Source organism: Psammomys obesus, unplaced genomic scaffold, assembly GCF_907164565.1.
Source record: "Psammomys obesus unplaced genomic scaffold, mPsaObe1.curated_primary_1811, whole genome shotgun sequence".
Lineage (NCBI taxonomy): Eukaryota > Metazoa > Chordata > Mammalia > Rodentia > Muridae > Psammomys > Psammomys obesus.
In genome coordinates this window covers 10,909,418-10,934,878 of record NW_026596131.1, presented here as the reverse complement: position 1 = coordinate 10,934,878, position 25,461 = coordinate 10,909,418, and the positions used below count along the sequence as shown (strand labels likewise).

The 25,461-nt window shown below is 49.4% G+C and overlaps 1 protein-coding gene and 1 long non-coding RNA gene across 4 annotated transcripts; one reads left to right on the top strand and one right to left on the bottom strand.

The window, feature by feature from the left end:
- Positions 1-3,869: 3,869 nt before the first annotated feature.
- LOC129665803 (uncharacterized) lies at positions 3,870-10,067 on the bottom strand. Its single transcript, XR_008718427.1, has 3 exons — positions 10,052-10,067; positions 6,291-6,354; positions 3,870-4,067 (listed from the first exon to the last, which is right to left on the bottom strand). It is a non-coding gene; the product is annotated as an uncharacterized LOC129665803 (long non-coding RNA).
- A 296-nt stretch (positions 10,068-10,363) lies between these two features.
- On the top strand, positions 10,364-25,232 carry Slc25a19 (solute carrier family 25 member 19). Of its 3 annotated transcripts, none has more exons than XM_055592151.1 (7): positions 10,364-10,418; positions 14,512-14,681; positions 14,850-15,005; positions 17,858-18,028; positions 22,277-22,460; positions 23,508-23,638; positions 24,608-25,232. In XM_055592151.1, exons 2-7 carry the CDS (start codon positions 14,550-14,552, stop codon positions 24,794-24,796), a joined length of 963 nt encoding a protein of 320 aa, XP_055448126.1. In that variant the 5' UTR covers positions 10,364-10,418; positions 14,512-14,549; the 3' UTR covers positions 24,797-25,232. The 3 variants fall into 3 exon arrangements, with proteins under 3 accessions (XP_055448126.1, XP_055448128.1, XP_055448127.1); XM_055592153.1 differs by lacking the exon at positions 10,364-10,418 and adding an exon at positions 10,477-10,819; XM_055592152.1 differs by lacking the exon at positions 10,364-10,418 and adding an exon at positions 13,604-13,762.
- The last annotated feature ends 229 nt before the right edge of the window (positions 25,233-25,461 follow it).

Below are 25,461 nucleotides of genomic sequence, written 5' to 3'. Positions count from 1 at the left end.
GCGCAGCACTCTGGAGGCCAAGGCAGGTGGGATCTCCTGAGTTTAAATCCAGTGTACGCCCTGTGTCCATTTCCAGGCCTGCCAGAGCTACACAGTGAGACCTTGTCTATATAAGTAAGGGCTACAGGAGCTAGGAGAGAAGGCACTTGCTGATAATCCCAGCAGTGAGGAGGGTTCCAAGCCAGCCTGGGCTACATGATGAGGTCAGGTCTCAAAAGCACAATTTTAACAAGCCACTTTATAAGGCTTATTGTGCCCTGTTCAAATGGAGGCCTGGAGGTCCAGACTGGACTCCAACCCAGCCCTAAGCATAGTTTGGGGGTTTCCGAAACGCAGCCTTTTCAGCGCTCTTGGCACAGTCCTCAGTGTGAGTCAGCATCCCGACCTGTCTGCCGCCACATCTCTTGCCTGTGCTGCCCTAGGTATGAGGATCTGACCCATGGATCAGCCTCTTCCCCATTCCTTGAGGCATCCTCAGGACCTGGTGACAGTGTCCTGAAGGGCATATGGCCTTTTCTGCTCTGGAGCTAGGGGGCTTCCCCCATGAGGAACAGGCTAAGGAGAGCCTCGTCCATCCCCCACAGATCAGCAGCCTCCTCCACTCCTGCCCTGCAGACATCACTGAGTCATTCTGAGACTGGAAATTACCACATTTTGGTCTTCTGCTGAACTGTTAGGGAGGTGGTGTTCTGCCCAGATCCTTAAACTTCGGTGTGAGCCATGGGCTGGGTGAATTCAGAAAGGAAGTGGGGGACAGCATGCAAATGAGGTGGGTTGTGGGGGGGGGGGGAAGATAGCATCAGCTTGATCTGTTGGTACAGGTACTTGCTGCTGGAGGTGTAATTCAGTGGTGGAGCACATGTGCAGTACAGGCAAAGCCCTGAGATCTGTACCCAGCACCAAACAGTAGCCCCGTAGGACAGGCTGAACAGGGTTAGTGGGAGTGTACAGGTGAAATTTCGCAGTGCCTTGGGCCAGCTCAGAGCTGTCCTGAGCAGCCCTCTGCAGGGCAGACAGTCAGGCTGGGACAGAGGGGCCCTGATCCCCGCCGCCCAGTGGCTAAGCTTTTCACACCAGAGGCTTCCCTCTGTCCTGAAAAGTGGCATCAAGGTGGAGACTGAGTTCTAGAATGCCTGGCTTACAGTAAGAGCTAACAGAACAGAGCCAGAGCCCGGGAAGCCCACAAGAGGCCAAAGGTGGCATTAGCTTAGGCAGTAGGGACAGAGTGGAGCCTATCTCCTGGCCCAGTTGTCCCTTCTGGGTGGTCAGATTTGGCCCTCTTGGGCTCTGAGGGGCAATGTCCTGGGATGCTGGTGTGTGACTTTGTGTGCAGGCATTACTCTATCTTGGCTCTTGCTTGTGACTGAACTCAGGAGAGCCGACAGAAGATAGACTTCCCACAAGTGAGGGCTGTCACCTCTGGGGCAATGTGTCGTCTGTGTCAGTGTCTTCTTGGTGACAGCAGCTACCTTGTTCTAACTCTCCAGGGACCACAGTGAGGAAGAGGCAGGAAAAACTTGAGAGGTCCCTTCACAAACGTTAACGTTAAACCAGGTGCCCAGTCCTTCTGAGGCCTGGGCTTCGGCAGCCTCACCTTTCTCTCAGATCCTGCCTCCTCTGCCTCTGCCCTTCCTCACAACCCTCAGGTCTCTCCTGCCTCCTCATCTACAGATCTGTAACCTGTCAGGTAACCAGCCCAGCAGACGCCACGGAACTGTTGCTCCCCTGCAGCCTCCAACCCCCAGGATGGGTGACCTTTCCCCCACCCCGCCCTCAGCTGTGTGCCTGTCAACTTCAGGGCTGCAACCCTGCCTGACCTGTTGTCCTGGGTCCCCTTGCTCCCACAGCCCTCTGTCCTGCATCAGCAGCTGCAGCCAGGAGTAGTAGGAAAGGACTCGGGGCCCAGGCATGGCTGTGACCGGGCAGGTAGCTTCCTTTTAGTTCTGGGTCTATAACCTTGAATATATGACTTTCCTGAGGCTCAGGAGAAGGAACTTAGGTTGATAAAAGGACCAAGTGTGGCTTGACAAGATCACACAGGGTAAATTTTGTGGTGTCACGGGCAGGAGTTGGGCTCATCTGTGCTCAGCACTTGCTAAATCACGCTGTGCTCGGCTTGTGCCTAAGCCCAATGCTGTCATCAAAGTTCATTTCTTTATATTGATTTATTGATGCTGGGGATCAAGGCCAGGGCTTCAGATATGGTAAGCTTATGTTCTACCTACCACTGAGCCATTTTGCTTTTTCTTTCTGAAACAGCGTCTCACTATGTAGACCTGGCTGCCCTAGAACTTGCCATGTTAACCAGGCTGGCCTTGAGATCAGAGCTCCTCCTGCCTCTACCCCTTGAATGGTATAGTTAAAAGCATGTAGCACCATACTGGCAATATTTTTGTTTTGTTTTTTTATTGAGACAGGGTTTCTTTGTATAGCCTTGGAGACCAGGCTGGCCTTGAACTCAGAGTTCCACCTGCCTCTGTCTCCCTGTGTCCTGGGATTATAGGCATGCGTGCCTTGCCTGACTCTAAAATTAGGTATCCTTATGTATCCCAAGCTGATCTGGAACTCCAGATCCTTCTGCCTCTGCCTCCTTCAGCAAATCCTACCAGCTTATGCCACCAGAACCAGTATTCTTTTTTTTTTTTTTCTTTTCTACTTAGATCTTTGTGCAGTTCTAGCACTCCAAAAGCTGAGCAGTAAGAGCAAGGCTAGCTTGTTGTACATGGCAAGATCCAGACTACCAGGGATACTCAGACTGTCTCAAAATCAAAAACAAAAAGCCAGGCTTAGTGGCACACAACTTTAATCCTAGAACTTGGGAAGCAGAGGAGGCTGGATCTCTGTGATCTTGAGGTCAGCCTGGTCTACATAGAGAATTCCAGGCCAGGGCTAAAGAGCGAGACCCTGCCTTAAACAAACAGAATTAGCCTGACCCGGGAATGATATCAGCCCAGCTCTCCAGAAGCAGAGGGAGCTGATCCAAAGCTTGAAGCCAGCCTGGGCTACACAGCCAGATGCTGCCTTTTAATACATATAAAGGTAAGAGCAAATCCCCTGTGAGATATGTGTTAGGGATTGTATGCCGCTCGCTGGGTGGCAAGGGCTCCTGGCAGCTTTAATTTTTGAGGCGTCCCTGCATGTTCGGGTGGCAGAATGGATATCATCTCTTCTCAGAACTTCCCTGGCTCAGTGTTTTCTATATACACTTTTTTGTCTTGTTCCAGAAAAGGAAAAATAACAACAAAAAACCACAGATCCTCTCAGGGCTTTTGTTCGGATCTGGTGAAATTGTAAACTACCTTCGGAAGTGTGGACAGCTTCTGGAAGCTGGGTCTCCCTGTCCAGAAACTCTGCACAGGCCCAGGGTCATGACCAAGGACTGGAGGGCTTGTGTGTTTCTGATGCTCCCAGATACCTAATCTGCTCTGTTGGGCTTTCTTTTCCCCCTGTTGTTTGGGACTGGGATTCATGTAGCCCAGGCTAGCTTTGAACTCCTGAACCTCTTGCCTTCACACCCTAAATGCTGGGATTACAGGTATGAGCCACCACACCGGCTCGCACATCGAGCAGTTTGCTGCAATCTCAATGAGGTGTCAGGCCCCCAGAAGGTCCCCTGCTGCCTTATCCCTCACTTACTGAGAGTGCAGATGGAATTCTACCAGGCCATCCCCATAGTCCTGTGAGGAGACTGTTCAAATCTCATCAAAAATCCATGACAAAATACATTTTTCTGTAGAAGGGAAGTGAGTCCTTTTTTGAGATGACCCCCTCATGTGAGTGGAGGGCAGTCCACAAGCCAAGTCAGACAATAGGGGTCTTCTCCCCTTGTGGGTCCCAAGGATTGAGCTCTTGGTTGTAGGCCCCGCTGAGCCATCTTAGCATTCCGAAATGAGGTTCTTTTTAAAGAGCAGTTTTTATGTGCACAGGTGCTCTGATTGCAGGTGTGTCTGTGTGCCGTATGCATCCAGTGTCCACCTTAGCCAGGAGAGGGTGGCAGATCCCTTGTAACTGGGGTTGTAGGGCCATCAGCCACGATGGATGCGTGGTGGGAATGGAATCCAGGTCCTCTGCAAAAAAAAAAAAAAAGCCAGCACTTTTTTTGCCCCGAGTCAGGGTCTCTCTGTGTAACCCCAGCTGTCCTGCACTTTGTAGACCAGGCTGGCCTTGAGCTCACAGATATCTGCCTGCCTCTGCCTCTAGTGCTGGATTTACAGAGTGCTCTTAACTGCTGAGTCATCTCCCTAACCACCCTTCCCCAGATGAGGTCCTTATAACGTCCTATAGTGACAGGAATGAACCTTGAAGACAGCATGCCACCCTAAGCAAGCCAGTCACAAAAGGACTACCAGGTTGCTCTTCCTTAACTGTCCAGGACAGGCAGATCTGCTCACTCTGCCTGAAGCAGCTTTGACATTGCAGAGAGGTGGTGGGGACTTCCTGCCGCTGGGGGCTCAGCTCCTGTGGTCTGAAGTGCTTCTGTTCCTGTACCATGGCAAGTGGAGTTAGTGCCGGTGGGTTTGAGTTTATTTGCTCTTGTGACAGTTTCACACGTATGCATAGCGAATTTTAGTAACTTCGACCTCACTGCCTTCTTTCATCCCCCCCCCAACTCTTTTTTTTTCCCAAAAAGCCCCCTTCCTGCTCTTAGGTCTGAGGGTCGCTGCTCAGCGTTGCTGGAATGTGTGGGTGGGGAAGAACTCACTAGAGCGGGGCTTACTCTTCAGTGGCTCCTCAGCCACCTCTAACTGCCATCCGCCCCTGGAGGGGGTTGGGAGATGGTCTGGTGGGGTTTTTGAGACTGTCTTGCTGATAGTCCTGGTTAACCTTGAACTCTCAGTGATCCTCCTGCCTCTGCCTCCCAGGTGCTGGATAACAGGTCTGTAAGTAGCTCCGAATTGTACTCTTCCAAATGCGACCAGCTGGCATGCGGATGTGATTTAGTGGTAGCAGGTTGCAGGCCTGGCACGCACACCACCCTAGGTTCAAGTTGCTAATACCACAAAAAAGATCCCACAACAAAAACAATAAGTAAGATTCTTTACATTTCTGCATGGGTGTGGTGATGTGTGGCCTTTGAGAGGCAGAGGCAAGGGTATTAACAAGATATTCAGGGCCAGATAGGGCTACAGAATAAGGCCCTAGCTCAAAAACTAAATAGACAAGGCTTTTTCAAATCCAAGTAGACTGAGCCTGACCCTCCCCCTGGAGCTGCCAGTGAAGAAAGTTGCACTGCCAATTCACCAGCTCTTCTGGAGATTCCTTGATAGACCCTGCCAGGGACGCTCAGTGTGTTGGTGGGAAAAGGCAACCAGGGGTGCTCTCCAGATGTGCATACACAGCTGGGCACCCAAGAAGACATCAGTTGACCCATCTAACAGGAAATGGGGGAGAGACTGATTTGAGAGGCTGATGGAGGGGCCCAGGGAGAAAGATAGTTGCTTGCAGAAACTCCCTTGTTTTAGGGAGAACATGATTTCCTGATCTACCAAGGTTCAGGAGCTTTCAGGCCTTGGCCTGCACTCCTGTGTGTGTGTGTGTGTGTGTGTGCGCGCCTGTGTGTGAAGTATGGGCCTACACACCACAGACCAGGTGTGGAGGTCAGTACGTCAGGCCTCAGGCCTGGACAGCAAGTACCCTTGCCAGCTGAGCCATCTCACCCTTTCATCTGCCCTTTCTTTCTCAGTCCCATGTACCTCAGGCTGTGCTTGAATTTATTTGTTATGTAGCCGAAAATGACCTCAAACTTCTGATCCTCCTGCCTCTACTGCCTCCCAAGTGCTAAGATAACGGGCCTTCGTGATCTGTGAGAGCTCGGGCTCAAACGCAAGGTCTTGAGCATGCTAAACAGACCCTCTTTTCCAGGACTGTTTTCTCTGCTCCTCTTTGTCCCCAAGGAATACATCCCAAGACTCCTGCAATGCTCCCCACCCTCCACCCCCCTGTAACTACCTGGACATATGGGCAGTAGCTAACAAACCCTGCTTCTAAGACTTGGGCCGCTCCAAAGCAGGTGTTGAGATATGGGGAGACAGATGACATGGTCTGCAGCTGATCTGGGGCCCAACAAAGCTCCCTACGCTATGTAGGGGACAGGACTCACTTCCACTTCCTTTGTACTGGGAGAAAACACCACAGGGACTCAGAAATGGTGATGGGATAGGTGCCGTTACCACAGGCAGAGCTGACTGAGAGCTGGATGCCAAAAAGCAGAACCCTGGGAATGCTTCCCACTGGCTGTCATCCCCAGGGCCCAATTCCCATCCCCTGACTGGTCTGCTCTTGACCGTTACCGGACAGTGAAGCCCTTTCTTTCTTCCCACACTGTCTGGGTTTTGAGCCGTGTGCTGAGTGGATCTGAAAACAACAAATAAGGAACCGTAAGAAGTAGTGCTGCTGCTGGCCCTGGTGCCCATGAGAACTTCCTCTGCAACACCCCGGCAGTGTTGGTTTCCTCATGGTTTCTCGGTAAAAGTGCCAAGGTCTGACACAGAACAAAAATGAGGGTACGCAACCACGCGGACACCTGAACATGGAGGCTTATTCACGGTTGAAAATGTTGCATTTGTTTGTGTTCGCGCCAGGGCGCATGAGTGCGGTCAGAGGACGACTCGCAGAAGCTGCTCTCTCCTTCCACCTGTGGGTTCCGGGAACTGAACTCGGGTCTTCAGGCTTGATAGAAATGCCTTTACCCACTGAGCTGTCTCTTCAGCCCAGAAATCCTCTTCGTAAGTACTGAAACCTGGAAACAACCAAGACACCCTGACAGATGGACGGCTGCCTGAACTGAGTGGGGCGCCACTCCAGATTTTTGTTTGTTTGTTTGTTTGCCTTGGTGCTGGAGACCCGACCCAGGATGGTCAGCTCCTGAGCCTCGCCCCAGCTAGGCTGGGCTCGTCATTCCTGAGAGGCTATGAAAGGGCTCAGGAGCAGCTTGCTAAGTGAAAGAAAGCTCCAAAGGGACCTGCCACGTCCCAGCGTCTGAAACAGCGTGTGAGTGCGGGTCAAAACTGACCAACAGATACTTAGGCTAGAGCGAGAACCTGTCCCAACACAGACACAGAGTCAGGGCCTGGAGAGCTGGCTGTGCAGTTACGGGCTTGTTCTATGAGGCTGGAGAAATGGCTCAGCAGTTAGCAGCACTGGCTTTTCCAGAGGCGCAGGTTCAATTCCCAGCACCCACATGGCAGCTCACAGTTCCTGGGGATCTGACACTGTCACACAGACATGCACATGGGCAAAACACCAATGCACATAAAATAAAAATACTAGAAAAAAAAATCTTCTACTGTTCTTGCAGGGGACCCACATTCAATTCCTGGCACCTACAATGCTAATTCACAATGGCCTGTAATTACTTCAAGACATCTAGTGCCCTCTTCTGGACTCTATGGGAACTGCACACATGTGCACATATCTTCCCCACCCCCACCCCCAAATACACTTAACCACAAATAAAACAATACTTAGCTGAGTGGTGGTGGCATGTGCCTTTAATCCCAGCAACTGGGAGGCAGAAGCAGAGATGGGCAGATCTCTGAGTTTGAAAACAGCCAAGGCTACACAGAGAAACTCTGTCTCAAAAAAAAAAAAAAAAAAAAAATTAAAATTAAAGCTGGGAGTGGTGGTACATGCCTTTAATCCCAGCACTCAGGGAAGCCCAGGCAGGTGGATCACAGTGAGTTTGTGGCCAGCCTGGTCTACAAGGCCAGTCTAGGACAGCCAAGGCTACACAGAGAAACCCTCTCTCGAAAAACAAAACAAAATTTAAGTTTAAAAAAGGCTTCCAAGTGATTCTGTATCAGCGTAGGCCAGATTTGTTTGTAGACTCACGGATCCACAGAGCAGCACGCATGGGGCGCCATGAATTCCACCTTCTTTATCCAGATGGAGAAACTGAAGCTAATGACCCATAGCAAGTTCCCTTCCACCGAGCTCTTACTGACCTCTCCCTGACGACAGGTTGCTGGGCGCCAGTTCCCCTCCCCCCAAAGCAGCTCAGCTGTGAGACGCCACCCCTATTTGTTCAAAACCAAGGAGACATTTATTCCCTCCAAGAAGGTGGGGGAAGTCCAGAAGAACTCTTAATAGGTCTATTTAGGGGGGTGGTGATGAGGTCACACAGGCTTCACTTCCCCAAGCTGACGGGAACTGCTATTTTTCTGACTTATCTTTTCACATGACTGGATTTACTAAATATATTGAAGCCGAATGAGCAGACTACAAATCTGCAAAGGTTAGGACTGCTGTACAAGCCCCAGAAAGCTGGTACCTGTTCAGGTGATGGGGCGGGGGGCTCCCGAGTGTGTGCACAGTGGTAATCAACATGTACGGGGAGAAGAAAGCGGAGTCTAACTGTACATACATGCAAACGAGTGTCTCAACAGAAACACACAGAGAAAAACGGCTCTTCAGCAGAAGCAGTACTCCACATGCGGAAACAGTTAACATGTAAACCAGGGGTTGGGGCAGAAATTCAGCTCGTGTCTCACAGACACAAAAATCAACTCACATTGGCGCTAAGAAGATGGCTCAGCGGGTAGGAGCACTTACACACACCCAGGTAAGAATGTGCCTGGCCATGGCCCCAGCGCTGGACAGGACAGAGACGGGTGGTTCTGGAAGCTCACTGGCCAGCTGGCAGAGCCAAACAACAGCAGGTTTGGGGTACACTGGGAGACCCTGTTTCAAGGCAGTCAGGTGGAGGAAAACGCCAAACATCTTTCTCTGGCCCTCCCAGGCACACAGCGGGACACACACACCTGAACCGGCACCTGTGTGCACAGCACACAGCCAACTGAAACTGGATGGAAGACATAGGCCCATGACACTGCAGAACAGGCCCTAGAAAGCACAGCAGGCAGGAAAGGCTTTACCACAGGGTTAGTTACATGAGCCAGACTGGAACTGGCCCTGAACTTCCTATTTCTGAGTTAACCATCTGGGGTCTGGTGCCCTCTTCTGGCATGCAGGCACACATGCAGACAGAACACTGTATACATAATAAATTAATAAATCTTTTTTTAAAAAAGTTTGAGGCTACATAAGAACCTATGTTAAAAAAAAAAAATCAAGTTTCTGCTAGCTGAAGGCTGGCTCTAGAGATGACTGTGGATAAAGGTGTTTGCTACCAAGATTAACAACTAAATTCAATTCCTAGGACATAATGGAGGGACAGAACTGACTCCTGCAAGCTGTCCTCTGGCTCCCCCTTGTGTACACACACACACACACACACACACACACACACACACACACTTAACAAACAAACAAACAAAAAACAATCCTGCCATTTTTCTTCCTATTTGAAGGACACAACCAGAAAAGCTATCCAGGGACTGGAAGACAATTATTTGCAACTTATATAAGATGTTTAAAAGAAAGAGTTAGGCAATTACTCATTACTGCCCAGCCAGCTGTCTCTAGAGGTGGAATTTAAAAAACCAAAACAACAGCAACAACAAAACAAAACAAGGGGCTGGAGAGATGGCTCTGTGGTTCAGGGCACTAACTACTCTTCCAGAGGACCTGGGTTCAGTTCCCAGCACCCACATGACAGCTCACAACTGTCTGTAACTCCAAGATCTGACATTCTATTCACATAGCCATGCAGGCAGAATATCAATGCACATAAAATAAAGGTATATAAAAATTTAAAAAACAAAGAGAAAAAAAAACTTGAAAAAAAACCCTCAAAATTATAAGTAACAAATAAAATCATGGACTTAAAAACATGTAATGATACATTAACTAGTTGCAGCAAATGACTTAGATCTAGTTCAGATAAACTTTTTTTTTGGTTTAGGGTACAGGGTCTCACGTAGCTTAGACTGGCCTTGAACTCTAAAGCAGGGGATGACTTTCTGATGGTCCTTCAGGTGCCCACTAAATGTTCTCGTCCTAATAGCCCACCTAACATCGACCCGACCCCGGTCCTCCAGGCTAATAACGACAGGCTTCCCGCCATCTTTCCAAATTGAGATTATACGGATTCGGAGAACTACACTGATTTGAAAACGGCTGGTCAAGTTCAGTGAGCATTAACATCACACACCCTCCGCGGACTTCAGATGATCCCGCCACTGAGAGAGGAAGCCTAGAAGGTCGTAAAAGCCAGTTTTGCCGTCCGCGTTTTTCCGACACCGCGAACACACGCGCGCACTCGCTGCAGGACTACACCTCCCAGGAGGCTCTTCGCTGCACCGATGGTAGCAAAAGACTACATTACCCAGGGATACCTCGGTGGTGACACTGCTGGACCCTCCTCCGGCGTACAACGATTCGTCCAGCGGCGACCAGAAACTGAGCGGTGATTGGTCCAGAAGCCCATCAGTTACTGACAAGTGCTGTTAAGTTTTGCTGTTGGGCTACACTGAGAGGGAGAACTGAGCTTGAGAGCCCGGCCGACCCTTCCGTGTCAGGTGAGTGACCTCTGGCTTTGCTCTCCTCCTGGTACGCGCGGAAACCGGTACCCCCAACTCCGTATGTCGGAACACAGAAGGGCAGGTATCCACGCGGGGCGGGGACGGATGCTCATGTGGCACACCTGACCCCAGGAGCATCTTCAGGGACACAGAAGGCGAATCCCTCCCACCACCACCACATTGGCACATGGGGACGTCCACTGCCCCGGACTCACGGAGACCACCCCTCCCTCCCGGTACTCCTGGACAGTGTACCCACGGGCAGCCATCTACAGAGCTCAGCAGAACACGTGGGCTCTCGGTTACTCCCCGAAGGACACCTGTCCAGACCGTGGAGTCTGATGTAGAAAAGGAGCAGGGTGAAGAAACTCGCTTGCACGCCATGCACTGCCACGCAGGTCAGCAGCCGTCCTGTCTCAGTCCTGCCTTGTGCTATACAATCATTTTTTTTAAAAACCTGTTTAGATATCAAGGTTACCGGTGCACAAAGATTGTTAATAAGCAGAAGATTAATTTTTTGCTTTATATTTTTGTTGTTGGTTTGAGATAGGGTCTCGTGTAACCCAGGCTAGACTCGAACTTGCTATGTTATAAGAATGACCTTGAACTCTTGGTCCTCCTGCCTCTAACCTCCCAAGTGTTGATATTACAGGCTTCACCAATATGCAGGTTTGTGCTTCTTGTGGGGACTTTGTTTTAAAAAACAAAGCAAAAAAAACCCAAAAAACTTGAAGAAAAAAAAAAAAAACCCTCAAAATTTTAAGTAACAAATAAAATCATGGACTTAAAAACATGTAATGATACATTAACTAGTTGCAGCAAATGACTTACATCTAGTTCAGATAAACTTTTTGTTTGTTTGTTTGTTTGTTTTGGGGACTGAACCCAAAATTTTATACTTTCCCAGCCCTGAGCTTTAAAATGTTTGTGTTTTTGTGTGTTCTGGAAAACAAAAGTTTTCAAAGCTTACTGGTTTTCATAATGTGTCACTTAATCTGATTATCAGTTTGGGCCAGGCAGGTCAGACATTGTCTCCCACTTTCCACACGTGAAAGCTGAGTTGCTGTTTTATTTCCTTTAAAATACTTGACTTTTTACTTTTATTTTTCTGTGGGTGAGCGTTTTGCCTGCATGTTTCCACATATGCATGCCTCGGGCAGGAGGAGGCCAGAAAGTTTCAGATCCCCAGAGACTGGAGTCAAGTATGCTATGAGCCTTCCGATGGGCACTGGGAATCAAACCTAGATTCTCAGTAAAAGCAGCAGCAGCTAATGCTGTTAACCACTGAGCCATCACTCTGGACCTGGAGTTGTATTTTAAAAGCCTTGTGGTTTATGGTTTCTGAGAGAGGCAGAACTTGGACACAGGTTTTATTTTATTTCCAGTTTATTTACTTGTCATTTTGTGTGTGTATGTACATACAATCACACGCACACCACATGGGACAATGGAGGTCAGACATGGTTCTCTAGAATCGGTTCTTCCACCATGTGGATCTTAGGGACTGAAGTCACGAGGGGCTTTGGGCTTGGCAGTGGGTGCTCTCGCCCACCAAGTCCAGGCACTTATTTTTGTGGGGGATTGTAAACTCAGGGCTTTGTATACGCAAGGCAGGGGCTCCACCCCGAGCTATCCCGTGAACACACGTGCCCTTCCGTGGTGCTGGGGAGTGGAACCCAGGGATCTGTGTGCCCTTAGCTAGCACTGTGCTTTCTGTCTGGGTTTTTTGTTTTTGTTTTTTGTTTTTGTTTTTTTTTTGAGATTCAGTCTTATGTAGCCAAGGCTGGCTCCTGATCCTCTTAGCCTTTGCCTCCCATGTGCTAGGATTGCAGGCAGGATCCACAGCTTTGCTTTGTCTCTTTATGTTAAGACAAGAGTCACACTGAATAGTCCAGGCTGGGCCTCACTGTGGTTCTTTCCACATCAGTCTCCCTAGCAGTTAGACCCCAGGCTTCTTGGCCTGTACCCAGCAATGCAGAACTTCTCATTGCTAGAAATCCAGACAACAGCGTCTCCCACCCTCTGCTTGGTTTGAATGGTGCAGCTACAGGCTGGGCTTCCAGACAGACTTCCAGCTCTCTTCTCAGCTGTCATGGACACCCAGCCAGGACACCTGCCACTCTGCTTTCTCTTCTTTCCCTCTAGACTTGAAACTGGACACTTGAAACTGCTCAGGACTGAGCAGGCCTTGTCACCCTGAGAAGGTTCAGTGACTTAGTCCTCTGCCCTTGATTAACCTGATTCTCCCAGTCTTCTAGAAAGGTTCAAGGAAAACAAGAGTCAGAATGGAGGAGTGGATGGATGTTAGTGACTGCTTGCTCAAGCTGTGGGTGAATGCAATGGCCTTTCTAAAGGCTTGGTTTTCTTTTGTTTTTAGAGACAGGGTTTTTCTGTGTAGCCCTGTCCTGGACTGTCCTCTACTCACTTTGTAAATTAGGCTGGCCTTGAACTCACAGAGACCTGCCTGCCTCTGCCTCCTGAGTGCTGGGATTAAAGGTGTGCAGCACCACTGCCGGGCCTCACTGCAACTCTTATAAAGGAAAACATTTAATTGGGGCTGGTGTACAAGTTTAGCGGTTCAGTCCATTATCCTTATGGCAGTAAGCATGATGGCAGACATGGTGCTGGAGAAGGAGCTGAGAGTTCTACATCCGGATCAGCGGGCAGCAGGAAGAGAGCGAGAGACACTGGGCCTTTCTTGAGCTTCTGAAACCTCACAGCCTACCCCACCCCCATGACATACTTTCTCCAAGACCACCCCTCCCAACAGCGCCACTCCCTATGAGCCTATGGATGCCGTGTTCATTCAGACCATCACAGGAGGGTTTGTTTTTGTGTTCTTGCTACATCAGCTGTTACTGTTTGCTATGTAAACCAGGGTAATCATGAATTTGTCATGATCCTTCTGCCTCTGTCTCATGTGCTAGGTAGGATTACAATGGAAGGAAAGGTGAAGAGGGCACTGGGCAGTAACTTTGGATAGTGGCAGCTTGTTGAAGACTAGGAATACACACACACACACACACACACACATATGCATACATACGTAGTGAGCTGCTGTGTGAGTGCTGGGAATCGAGCCTAGGACCTCTGCAAGAATAACAAGTGTTCTTAATCTCTAGGCCATCTACCCAGCCCTAATTTTATTTTTAATTGGGGAGGGGGGCAGGAGTATGTGCCCATGCGTGCAGGAACCCTCAGAAGAGGGCAGTGGATTTTTGGAGCTGGAGTTACAGCATCTGTGGAGCATGTGATGTGAGCGCAGCAAGTGCTTTTAACTGCTTAGCCACCAGCCCGGGCTTATGAATGACCTTGATCTTTTCTGTCTCTGGATGTGAAAGGTAAAAGTTGAAATCAAGGCCATATTTCTACAGGCTTGCATTCTTTGTTTGTCTGTTTGTTTATCTTTTCTTTATTTTTTTATTAATTACACTTTATTCACTTTGTAGCCCCCCATAAGCCCCTCTCTCCTCCCCTCCTGGTCCCACCTTCCCTTCCCCTTCTTCACGAATGCCCCTCCCTAAGTCCACTGATAGGGGAGGTCCTCCTCTCCTTCCTTCTGATCTTAGTCTATCAGATCACATCAGGAGTGGCTGCATTGTCATCTTCTGTGGCCTGGTAAGGCTGCTCCCCCCTCAGGGGGAGGTGATCAAAGAGCAGGCCAATCAATTCATGTCAGAGGCAGTCCCTCTTCCCATTACTACTAAACTGCCATGGGCTACATCTGTGCAGTGGTTCTAGGTTATCTCCATGAATAGTCCTTGGTTGGATGTCTGTTTGTTTTTGAGACAGGGTTTCTCTGTGTAGTCCTGACCATTCTGAAACTCGCTTTGTAGACCAGACTGGCTTCAAATGCAGAGATCTGAATGTCTCTGCCTCCCAAGTGCTGGGACTAAAGGCATGTGCCGCCACTGCCCGGCTCTCCAGACTTCCATTCTAATCATGGGAGGACAAGAAACAGTATCCCACAGGAACGAGGCTATGGGAACCAGTGCTTTCTACAGGCAGGTGGGAAGGGCTGCTGCAAGGAGGCAGTGCTTGAGAAGAGGCCCTGAGGGGCTTGTCTTTACTCTGTGGCTTTTACGCTTAGCTTGATACTCATGGATATTGAGTGGACCAGAAGCAGGGATGGTCGGCTATGATGCCAAAGCAGATGTCAGGAATAACTCCAAGCTGGAGGTGGCGGTGTCAGGATCGGTGTCTGGATTTGTCACCCGTGCCCTGATCAGCCCTTTGGACGTCATCAAGATCCGTTTCCAGGTACCCTTTTCCCTCAATTTTTGTAATAGGCTGGAGGACAGGTTTAGTCCTTCCTGCAAAGGCAGTTCCTACAACTTGGAATTTTGTCAAGGTGAAGTGTTTTATTCCCTTCAATTTTCCCCTTGTCACTTGCCTCCCCGCCCCCACCTTTTATACTTTAATCCCCAGCTTCAGATTGAACGCCTGAGTCCAAGGGAACCCAACGCCAAATACCACGGGATCATCCAGGCAGCCAAGCAGATTCTGCAGGAGGAGGGCCCAGCCGCGTTCTGGAAAGGACATGTTCCAGCCCAGATTCTGTCTATATCCTATGGAGCTGTCCAAGTAGGTAGCAGGGAGGCTGGTCAGAGAACTGGTGAGGCAAGTAAGGGTATTGCTTTTGGTGGCAGTCCCCACTCTGCCCACTTGCCTTCATGGGAGATCTGCTCTGACATGTGAGGACATCATCAGTTAGCTACACTTGAGGCCTTCCCTCCCCACAACCTGTTCTCTTTCTCTGACCCTGTCTCAAACAATACTAAGTAATGGCCTCTTTTTTTTTTTTTTTTAATTTCAAATTATGTTTTGTTTATTTCTTCAGGGGAGAAGGGGGAGGCATGTTTGCTACAGTTTCTTCCAAGGTGTCAAGGTCAGAGGACAATTTTAAGGTGTCATTTAAGGTGTCAGTTTTCTCCTATTATGTGGGCCCTGAAGTTCACTGTTTTTGTTTTGTTTTGTTTTGTTTTGTTTGTCTGTCTTTATTTTGGATTTTGGAGACATGTTTGTTCTCTCTATGTAGCCCTGTCTTATCCTGGAACTCTCTGTGTAGATCAGGCGAGTCTAGCACTCACAGAGATCCACCTGCCTCTGCCTCCCAAGTCTGGGATTAAAGACATTTGGCACCAAATGTCTTTGGAGTCCAGGGGTTCGAATTCCATTGGTCAGGCTTGACTGCTTTACATGCTGACACCTGCACAGGGACCTCACTTGTCCCTCACTGGCACACAAGAGGGCTTTACACCAGGTGCTCAAGGCTTGCAGGGCAGCTCCCAGAACCTCATGTCCATGATGGAGGGAGGAGCCACACACATGGTGGAGGGAGGCTTCTCACTGAGAGCCCTCCTTGTATTAACTGAGTGTGTGTTGTGTACACGGTGAGGCTTGGCAGGAGTGACAGTGGTGTCTCATCCCTGTAGAATGCAAACAGTGGGCCCGGCCCCTCACAGTCATCCTGAAAGTGGATCCTGCTGTCTTTCTGATTCTACAGAAGAGAAGGCTGTGACTGAGAACGCTTATGCAGTTAGTCAGCCAAAGTCACTCATGGGAAAGTGGCGGAGGGGCAGCCAGTGTAGTGGGAGAGCGTGGAGCACCACCTTAGCAAGCCTGTGCATGAGAAGGTCTGGCTGTGATCCCACAAAGCAAAAATGATGGATGGACGGATGGATGGATGGACGGATGGATGGATGATAGATTACAAGAGAAAGTGGCAGTGCAGGGTCTTCCTCACGAAGCCAGGTTCAGAGTAGTCCCTGCTCCTCTGACCCTCTCACATGCTTTGTTCAGTTGTTCAGGTCCAAAGCCTACCAGGTTGGCTTGTCTGTGTCGTCTATGTGTGTCCCATGTTCTTCTATGACACACAGCTAGAGTTGCACCGTTGGAGGAAATATGGCAGTCTGGTGCTCTCAGGAAGCCTAGCTGAGGGGAGGTGATGGGGAAAGGCTATGGGTGTGAGGGAAGGTACCGTCAACAGATATAGGTGATGCTCTGTGTGGTGTGGAGTTGCCTGCTGCAAATCAGAAAATGACTAGCTCTTCTAGGTTGCAGAAATGTAGGTGAATAAATGGAGTTTCCTGCGTCTTCCAAGCCTAGCATGATGACACATCACTTAGGGACTGAGATAGAAGGAACACCATAAATTCAAAGCCATCCTGGTCTAGATAGCAAGTTCCAGGCCAGCCAGGCCTCCACAGTGAGGCACTAACTCAGAAAGTACTAACATTAAAAATAAGACAACAAAACAATTCTCTGTGGACGTTCTTCTTTTCTCTCTTCTCTCTCTGTGGTATGTGTTTGTGTGTACACGTGTCCATCTGTATTTGTGTCTGTATGCATGTGTATACATGTAGGCCAGAGCTGTGTCTTCTTCACTCTTCACTTTCTTTTTTCTTTTTTTCCCAAGACAGGGTTTCTCCCTATAGCCCTGGATGCCCTGGAACTCGATTTGTAGACCAGACTGGTCTTGAACTCAGAGAGATCTACCTGCCTCGACCTCCCAAGTGCTGGGATTAAAGCTGTGCACCACCATGGCCTGGCTCTCCCTAGTCCTGAGCTCACTGACGTGGTTAGACAGGCAAACTAACAAGCCACACCAACCCATCCTCCATTCAGAGACAGAGCAGAGGGAGCCAGGGCCTTGTGCTGTCAAGAGCCCTCCCCCTGAGCTACACCTCAGTCTGCTCCATATCCTTCCTTGCTTTCCCTTTTAAAGATTTTTTAATCCTGGGGGGCGGGGGGTATGTGCACGTGAGTGCTGGAGCCACAGAGGCGTCGGAGCCTCTGGAGCTGGAGCTCCAGGCGGTGGTGAGCTTCCAGATGTGGAGACTAGGAACGGAATTCTGCACTTAGCCGCTGAGCCATCTTTGCAGCCCCTTTCGTAACCCTGGACACTTGGCTTGACTCAAGTGACTAAGAAATGGCATCTGAAGCAGTGGCACACACCTTTAATCCTAGCACTCGGGGCAGAGGCAGATGGATTGCTGTGATTTCAAGGCTAGCCTGGTCTACAAAGAGAGTCTAGGACAGCCAAGAGAAACCCTTCTCCAAAAAACAAACAAACAAAACAAAACAACAACAACAAAAAAAAAGAGGGGAGTGTGGGTGGAGAGATGGCTCAGAGGTTAAGAACACTGGCTGCTCTTCCAAAGTTACTGAGTTCAATCCCAGCAACCACATGGTGGTTTATAACCATCTATAGTGAGATCTGGTGCCCTCTTCTGGTGTGCAGGCACACATGCAGGCAGAATGATGTATAAATAATAAATAAAATCTTAAAAAAAGAAAAAGAAGAAATGACATCTGGGTTATTCTTTCTACTCAGTAAAGATAAGGCATCTAAGTACACAGAATAATGTGTCTCTCTAGTTGGAGGAGACCCGTTCCTCAGCTTGTCCTCAATGGCTTTCCGCTTACTTTCGCAGTTTTTGTCATTTGAAGAACTGACGGAACTGCTTCACAAAGCCAACTGGTATGAATCCCACCAATTCTCAGCGCACTTCATATGTGGCGGCCTGTCTGCTGGGGCAGCCACCCTCACTGTGCACCCTGTGGACGTCCTGCGCACCCGCCTCGCAGCTCAGGGTGAGCCCAAGGTGAGCCATCAGCATCAGACACGGGGAGCCTGGGTGAGGCGGGAGTCCAGGAGTTGGGGCTCTCATCTCTTCAGGAAGCAAAGCTGGGGTACCTTCCATTCTCAGCACAGCTGCCAGTTTGTAAGGCTCGTAAGTAGTCTGTATTCTGCAAGGTGTTTGGTGTCCATTTCTCCAGTAGCTCTTAGCCTTGCTGGGGAGACAGAACCCACAGGGGCAAAACAGAAGAAATGAGTATCCAGCAGTGGGCTGAAGGGAGGCAGGCATCTGGGGACTTGGGCCCCAGGAACTTTTGGCTGTAATATCTTGAGCGTATCTCAAAGAAGGGGTTGAAGGAGATGGCATAGGTGAGTCAGTCTCCAGGAAGAACTTGCTGAAAGCAGTGGGGCTTCCGTCTTAGTGACTTTTCCTCTCGCTGTGCTCTGACAGAAGCAGCCTACGGGAGAATGGGCATATTTTGGCTCAGAGGGCAAGGGTACGTCTGGTGCGGTGGAGACAGGAGCATGAGGAGCTGGTGACACTGTGTTCGTCATCAGGCAGCAGAGATGATGGTTGCTATACTCAGCTGCTTTTCCCTGTTTAAGCAGTCCAGACCCAAGCCATGAAAGGTGTGGGGCTTCCCACCCCAGCCAACCTGATGCTCATGCCCCATGGCCATGCCCAGAGCCAGGTCTTCTAGGTGATTGTAGATCTGGTGATAATAATAATCTTAAATCCTGACTCAGACCTCCCGACCTCTGCTTCCTGGCGAGTTTAAGGATAACATTGTTAGGTGCTGGGGAGATGGCTCAGTATTTAAGAACATCTTGCATAGGACCCAGGTTTGGTTCCCAGCACCCACATGGCAGCTCACAACCATTTTTAACTCCAATTCTAGGGGATCTCTTCTGGCCTTTGTAGGCGCCAGGCAGGCACATGGTATATATACGTGCATTCAGACAGACATAAAACTTTTTTATTTAAAGCAAGAGAAAAAATAAACAAATCCTGCTTTATAAAAAAGAAAAAGTAGACTGTCACTAATAGCCAGGCTTAAGGCCCAAGTCTAGTACTTGGAAGATAGAGACAGGATGATTCATAAAGAGTTCAAGGGCAGCATGGGCCACACAGTGAGATCCTATCTCAAAAAGAAACACACACCCATACACAAAAGCAACCCCAGAACACCACCACAGAAAGGATAAAAGATATCATCAGGCTCACACATGTTACTGGAGTCCGGGTGTGAAGAGGCTAAAATGGGAAGGTTGATTGAGTCCAGGAGTTTGAGGACACCTCAGCATTATAAGGGAGACTGTGTCTCGAAAATAAACAGAACAGGATCTGGCAAGATGGCTCCTTGCTGCCAAGACACTTGTCAAATCTAAAGACCTGAGGTTCATCTCTGGAGAGAACCAACTCCTGCGCTTTGTCCTCTGACCAGCACATGTGCACGAAGTGTGCCTAGGCCCACACACAAGAAATAAGCGGAGTGGCTGGAGAGATGGCTTAATGGCTTAAAGCACCGGCTTCAATTCCCAGCACCCACAGGCACCTCAACCGTTTGTAGCTCCTTTCCCTGGGGGTCTCAAGCCACTCTCTGTCCTCTGCAGGCACTGCATGTGAGACAAACCCTTCAGTCAAACCCCGTCTTAGGGCTACTGTTGCTGCAGTAAAACACCACAACCAAAAAGCAAGTGGGGTAGAAAAGGGTTTATTCGGCTCACACTTCTTATCTGTTCATCACTGAGGGAAGTCAGGACAGGAACTCAAACAGGGCAGGAGCCTCGAGGCAGGAGCTGATGCAGAAGCCATGGAGGGGCCCTGCTTACTGGTTTGCCCCCCTGACTTCCTCAGCCTGCTTTCTTATAGAGTCTAGGACCACCAGCCCAAGGATGGTCCCACCCACAATGGTTTGTGGCTTTCCTGTCAGTCACTAATTAAGAAAATGACTTAGAGCCTTTCAACGGTTCTGCACACCTGTAATCCCAGCACTCCTGGGTCTCTGTGAGTTTGAGGCCTGGTCAAAGTGAGTCCAGGATAGCCAAGGCTACATGGGGAAACCTTGTTTTGGATAACAACAACAAAAAGCCTTACAGGGGGATTTTCTCAGTTGAGTTTCCCTCCTTTCAGATAACTTTAGTTTGTGTGTCAAATAGACATAAGACTAGCCATCACAACAGCCATACGTATAAAGTAAAAAAAAAAAAAAAAAAAAAAAGGGGAAAAATTCTTTTAGAAATACCAGTATTGGGCTGGAGAGATGGCTCAGAGGTTAAGAGCGGTGGTTGCTTTTTCAAAGGACCAGAGTTCAATTCCAAGCAACCACATGGTGGCTCATAGCCATCTATAGTGAGATCTGGTGCCCTCTTCTGGTTTATAGACGTATCTGCAGGCAGAATGCTGATTATAAATAACAAATCTTTAGGAAAAAAAGAAAAAAGAAATAGCAGTATTTGTGTGTCTCTTTTGTCTGTCCATCCTTATGGCTGAATTGGTGGGGGATGACATTTTGGACATTTTGTTTAGAATAGTTCTGGTTTTGCCTGGCCTTTGTGTTACTTAGGATGGAGACTGGAAAACATTCTGATGGTATTTTGGTTACAAAGAGCAAAGTTCTCTCAGGAATATCCTGGAAGACAAGGATTGGGGCAGAAGACTCAAAGATATGATATAACTCATTGGAAAATTGGAGTCTGGACTCAGTGGTGGAGTCAGGGTTGCGCCCTGAGTCAGTCTCAGCGGTGCGGCGGCTCCTGGGATGGAGGGAAGATGGCTGCTGACAACCCGGCTGCTCCTGCACTTCCCAGCCTTTGACGGGCGATCATCGGAAGGGAAAGGCAGCAGCCACACTGAGGACGGAGATTAGCTGTTACCTCTGCTACTAACTGCAGGAGGGCATCGTGTGGGCTGAGCTGCCCTGAGCCCCAGCAGAGCTGAGAAGCACAGTCACTCACACCAAAGGCCCCAGTCACCAACTTCTCAAAAGGCCAGAACCTTGGCATGCACTGCAGTCTCTCATGGCAACCTGATGCTAGCCCACGGGGCACTTTCGAATGCTCTTCACCCTCCGCCCCACCTTGCTGGGAAAGGATCGTGGAATGAACCATCCCCTCTTTGTGGTGTGGTTGTTATTGTTTGTGATGTCCTTGGGAGAGCCGGGCAGGGTTTTTGTTGCAAGCAGCTTTCCCTGGAGGCCTGGCACAGTGGCCGCAGAATTCAGGCGGCCTCTTTGCAGTCCACAGGCTGCTGCCGGGAATCCTTGGACACGTACTTTTAGAGACTTATTTTTTGTGTATGGGTGTTTTATGTCTGTGCACTGTGTGTGTGCAGGGCCCACACACCTCAGATAGGATCTTCTGGAACTGGTGAGCTGCCATGGGAGTCCTCTGCAAGAGCAGAAAGTGCTCTTATCTGCTCTCTAGACCCAGAGCATATCTGTTTATATGCTCATGAGAAAATAGCAGCTACGGAAATTTCTGGAAGAGAAGTTGTCAGGAAGCTACACCCTTTTGTTCATTTTGGAGACAGGGTTTCCCTACCTTGTTCAAGCTGAGACAAGGTCTTGCTATATAGCCCTTGCTATATGGCCTGGAAGTTGCTATGCAGACCAGGATGGCCTTGAACTCATAGAGATCCACCTGCCTCTGCCTTTTTAGTGCCAGGATTAAAGGTGTGTGCCACCAGTTGGCCTCAAACTATTTTTCTTTTTTAAGATTTGTATTTATGTGTATGGGTGTTTTGCCTACACGTGTGTTCATGCAGCATTCACAGAGGCCAGAAGGGGGTGTTGTGTACCCTGGAACTGAAGACAGTTGTTGCCATTGTGGTCGTGCTGGGAACCGAACCTGGATCCTCTGGAAGAGCATCAAGTTCTCTTAACCACTGAGCCATCTCTCCAGTCCCTGGCCTCAGACATTTGATTCTCCTGCTTCCATCAACTAAGTGTTTGGACTTAGTGTATTTCACCACACCCAGCACCCTTTTGAGGTTTTGTTTTGGATGGGGTCCTGTTTGGCTCATGTTGACCTTGAACAGAATATGTAGTCCAGGCTGACTCTGAACTCCTGATCCTGCCTGCACCTGTCAAGTGCTAGGACTACAGCAAGTGCAGCCACCCCCAACCCCACCCCTATCCCTTACTTTCATCCTCAGTTTTCCTAGGCTGAGGAGGAAGAGTTACACTCCTTGCAGCCAGGTTTTAGAAGAGAGAGGCCTTTGGGCTGAAACCACCTCACACGGCTTACTCACACTGCGTGTGTTCATGTGCAGATTTATAGCACCCTACGAAAGGCCATTCGGACCATGTATAAGGCGGAGGGCCCCCTGGTCTTCTACAAAGGCTTGGCTCCCACCATGATTGCCATCTTCCCCTACGCGGGCCTGCAGTTCTCCTTCTACCGCTCCTTGAAACATGTCTACGACTGGGTCATGCCGCAAGATGGAAAACAGACAGGTGAGGTGCTCCCAAGCCTAGACAGGGCACAGCCATTGCTGTAAAGGCAATGGTTTCCCTGTCCTAGGCCAAGGCTTACAGTCTGCACTCCGCTCTGGTAGAGCTAGCAGAAGCAGGGCCTGCAGCTTAGAGGGTGCTTCCTTCTGAGAGTGCTTTCACGTACTCTCCCCTGGACTTCTGGAAGCAGGTGTTTTTCTAGTGAATGGTCCTGGTTTTCTTTTTTTGTTTGTTTGCTTGTTTTTTTTTTTTTTTGGGTCAGGTCAACTTGTAAATTGCATTTTGTTTTGTTTTGTTTTTTTTTTTTTTTTTGGGTCTTGTTTACTTGTAAATTGCATTTTGTTTTGTTTTGTTTTTTTTTTCTTTTGTGGTTCTTGTTTGGTGGGGCAAGGGACATGTTTCCACTCTCATTTGGGGACTTAGGCTCTGTGCCTCCAGGTGGGAATGACTGCACAGAGGACCCAGATGGCTAATCTGCCTGTTGTCATTCTTGTTGCAGTGGCTCCATCTGGCTCTAGCAGTGGTCAGGTTCCCCTTTGAGAAGCGAGAATGCTTGTGAGGTTTCATTCTGGGGACGCTGTGTGTGGGTGATGTCTGTTTGCATGTATGTTGTCTATGCACCATGTGTGCCTGGTGCCCTGGGAAGTAAGACAAGGTTGTTGGCTCCCCTGGACCTGGAGTTACAGGCAGCTATGAGCCACTATGTGGTGCTGGGAATGGAATCCAGGCCCTTTGGACAAGCAGCCAGTCTCTTAACTGCTGAGCCATCTCTTCAGCCCTAATTTATTATTTATGTGTCTGCATGTGTGTATGCCATGTGTGAAGGAGTACCCAAGGAGCCCAAAAGGTTCCCTGGAGTTGTAGTTAAAGCATTGTGAGCTGCCTGATGTCAGTGCTGGGAACAGACCTTGGATTTTCTGGAAGCACAGTGTGTGCTTTAAAACACTGAGCAGTCCCTTGTCCCCTCTCCCTTGTCCTCTGTCTCGTCATGTCATCTACCTTCAGTTGCATTTTCTCACCCTTCTCGTCAACATGGTGTCTTTGGTTCAGGGAACTTTAAAAACCTGCTTTGTGGCTGTGGATCTGGAGTCATCAGCAAGACCGTCACATATCCCCTGGACCTCTTTAAGAAGCGCCTGCAGGTGTGTGGGTTCGAGCATGCCCGAGCTGCCTTTGGCCAGGTAAGCCATCCTGTGCAGAGATCGGATTCCTGTACTCATTGGATAGTGGGGGAACTGGCAGCAGTGAGCCCTGTCCTTCCTCTTCAAGTGTAGCTTTATTTGTTTTCATAAACACATGCACATTTTTAACAAAAACAAGATTAGCCTGGCAGTGGTGGCACACACTTTTAATCCCAGCACTTGGGAGACAGATGCAGGCAGATCTCTGTAATTTTGAGACTAGCCTGGTCTACAGAGCAAGTTCTAGGACAGCCAGGGCTACACAGAGTCCCTGTCTTGGAAAAAAAATAAAAATAGAAAATAAGGTTACACAATGCAAGGTTTTGTAACCTTTTTCCATTTACCCAATGTGTCCTGAAGAGACCTTTTGAATTTAGACTGGGAAAGACGACGAGGGCCCAGGGCAGAGGCCTTCTTCCTCGTGGAAGCTGGTGTGTTCCTGTCTGGTTGGAGGGACAGGCACTCATGGAGGGCCAGTGGGAGCCAAATGTTGAAATGCCTTGAATACCAGACTTGGAGCTTGGACTCGACATTGGACAGTGTCCTTCATCATCTTGGGAGCTTTTGCAGGGAAGCACAACACAGGGAGGGCTGTGTTGGAGACACAGGACAGACTGACAGCAGTTTGTGGTATCATCACCTGAAGGCGGGAGAACAGACTGGAGGCCGGCACCGGTTGGGGAAGAACTAGTGATGCCCAATTCAGACCTACTGCCCAAGGGGACCAAGACTGCATGGTGGCCCAGGGCTATCCCTGCATCTATCAGAACCACACTTGGGGACCTTCCCACCAGCAAGGAGCCCTCTCCAGCTGCTGACCTCAGGCCCTTCATCAGTTAAGCCTGACTTAAGCCTGTACTAGAAAGCATGAACGCTCTCATTCATCCAGTGAGCAGTTACCGGGAGCTGTGTTGTGCCAGGCGAATCCTTGTTTTAACCACTGCTTCCTACACCTTCCCCTCTTGCCAGGTGCGGAGATACGAGGGCCTCCTGGATCTCATCAACCAGGTGTTTCAAGAAGAAGGTCCCAAGGGCTTCTTCAAGGGCCTGACTCCCAGCCTGCTGAAGGCTTCCTTCTCCACGGGCTTCATGTTCTTCTGGTATGAGTTCTTCTGTAACCTCTTCCACTGCATAAGGAGACAAGACAGAGAGCTGTGAGACAGGAGGAGCCTAAGGTCTACACTGGAGGTGCCTCTCCCAACAAGACTTGAACTGAGTTCATACTGAAGGATGGCAGCCACCTAGTTGGCCTCCTAGGCCAGCTGTCGTATGAAGAGTCATCCAGAGCCGAAGCAGAAAGGCAAGGGCCTTTCCTGAAAAGACGGCAGAGAAGAGAGTGTGTGGGCTGTAGAAAGAAGGCCCCCGAGAATGAGTCTGGCATGTCTCTGCTCCGGGAAGCCCGACCCACAAGGAATCAGCCATCCTCTGCTTTGTAGCCCTGTTTCTGGGAGAACTCTCCCTGTCCTGGGCAAGACCATGCCTGAGTGCAGAGGGATGGGACTGAGCTCTTTGCAGAATTCTAACCCCCACAACTTGGTCTGTTTCTCCTACCAACTTATTTAATAGACATTAAAGCAAAAGGCACATTCCTTATGTTACTCTTGCAATTCCTCTTATGAAGCACACACCAGCTGAGAGAGGATGACGGGAGGATCCTTTCTGGCTTCTTATCAGTCGCAGCCCCAAGGCAGCCACGCTCCTCTTCAGGTTAAGGGGAGATCCCTACCACGTGGTTGGCTTCCGAACTCCCAGGCCCGGGTCTTCCTTTGTGGCTGTGAGCTTCCAGGACAGGACAGGAAGGGAACTGGGACAGAAGCAGCTTC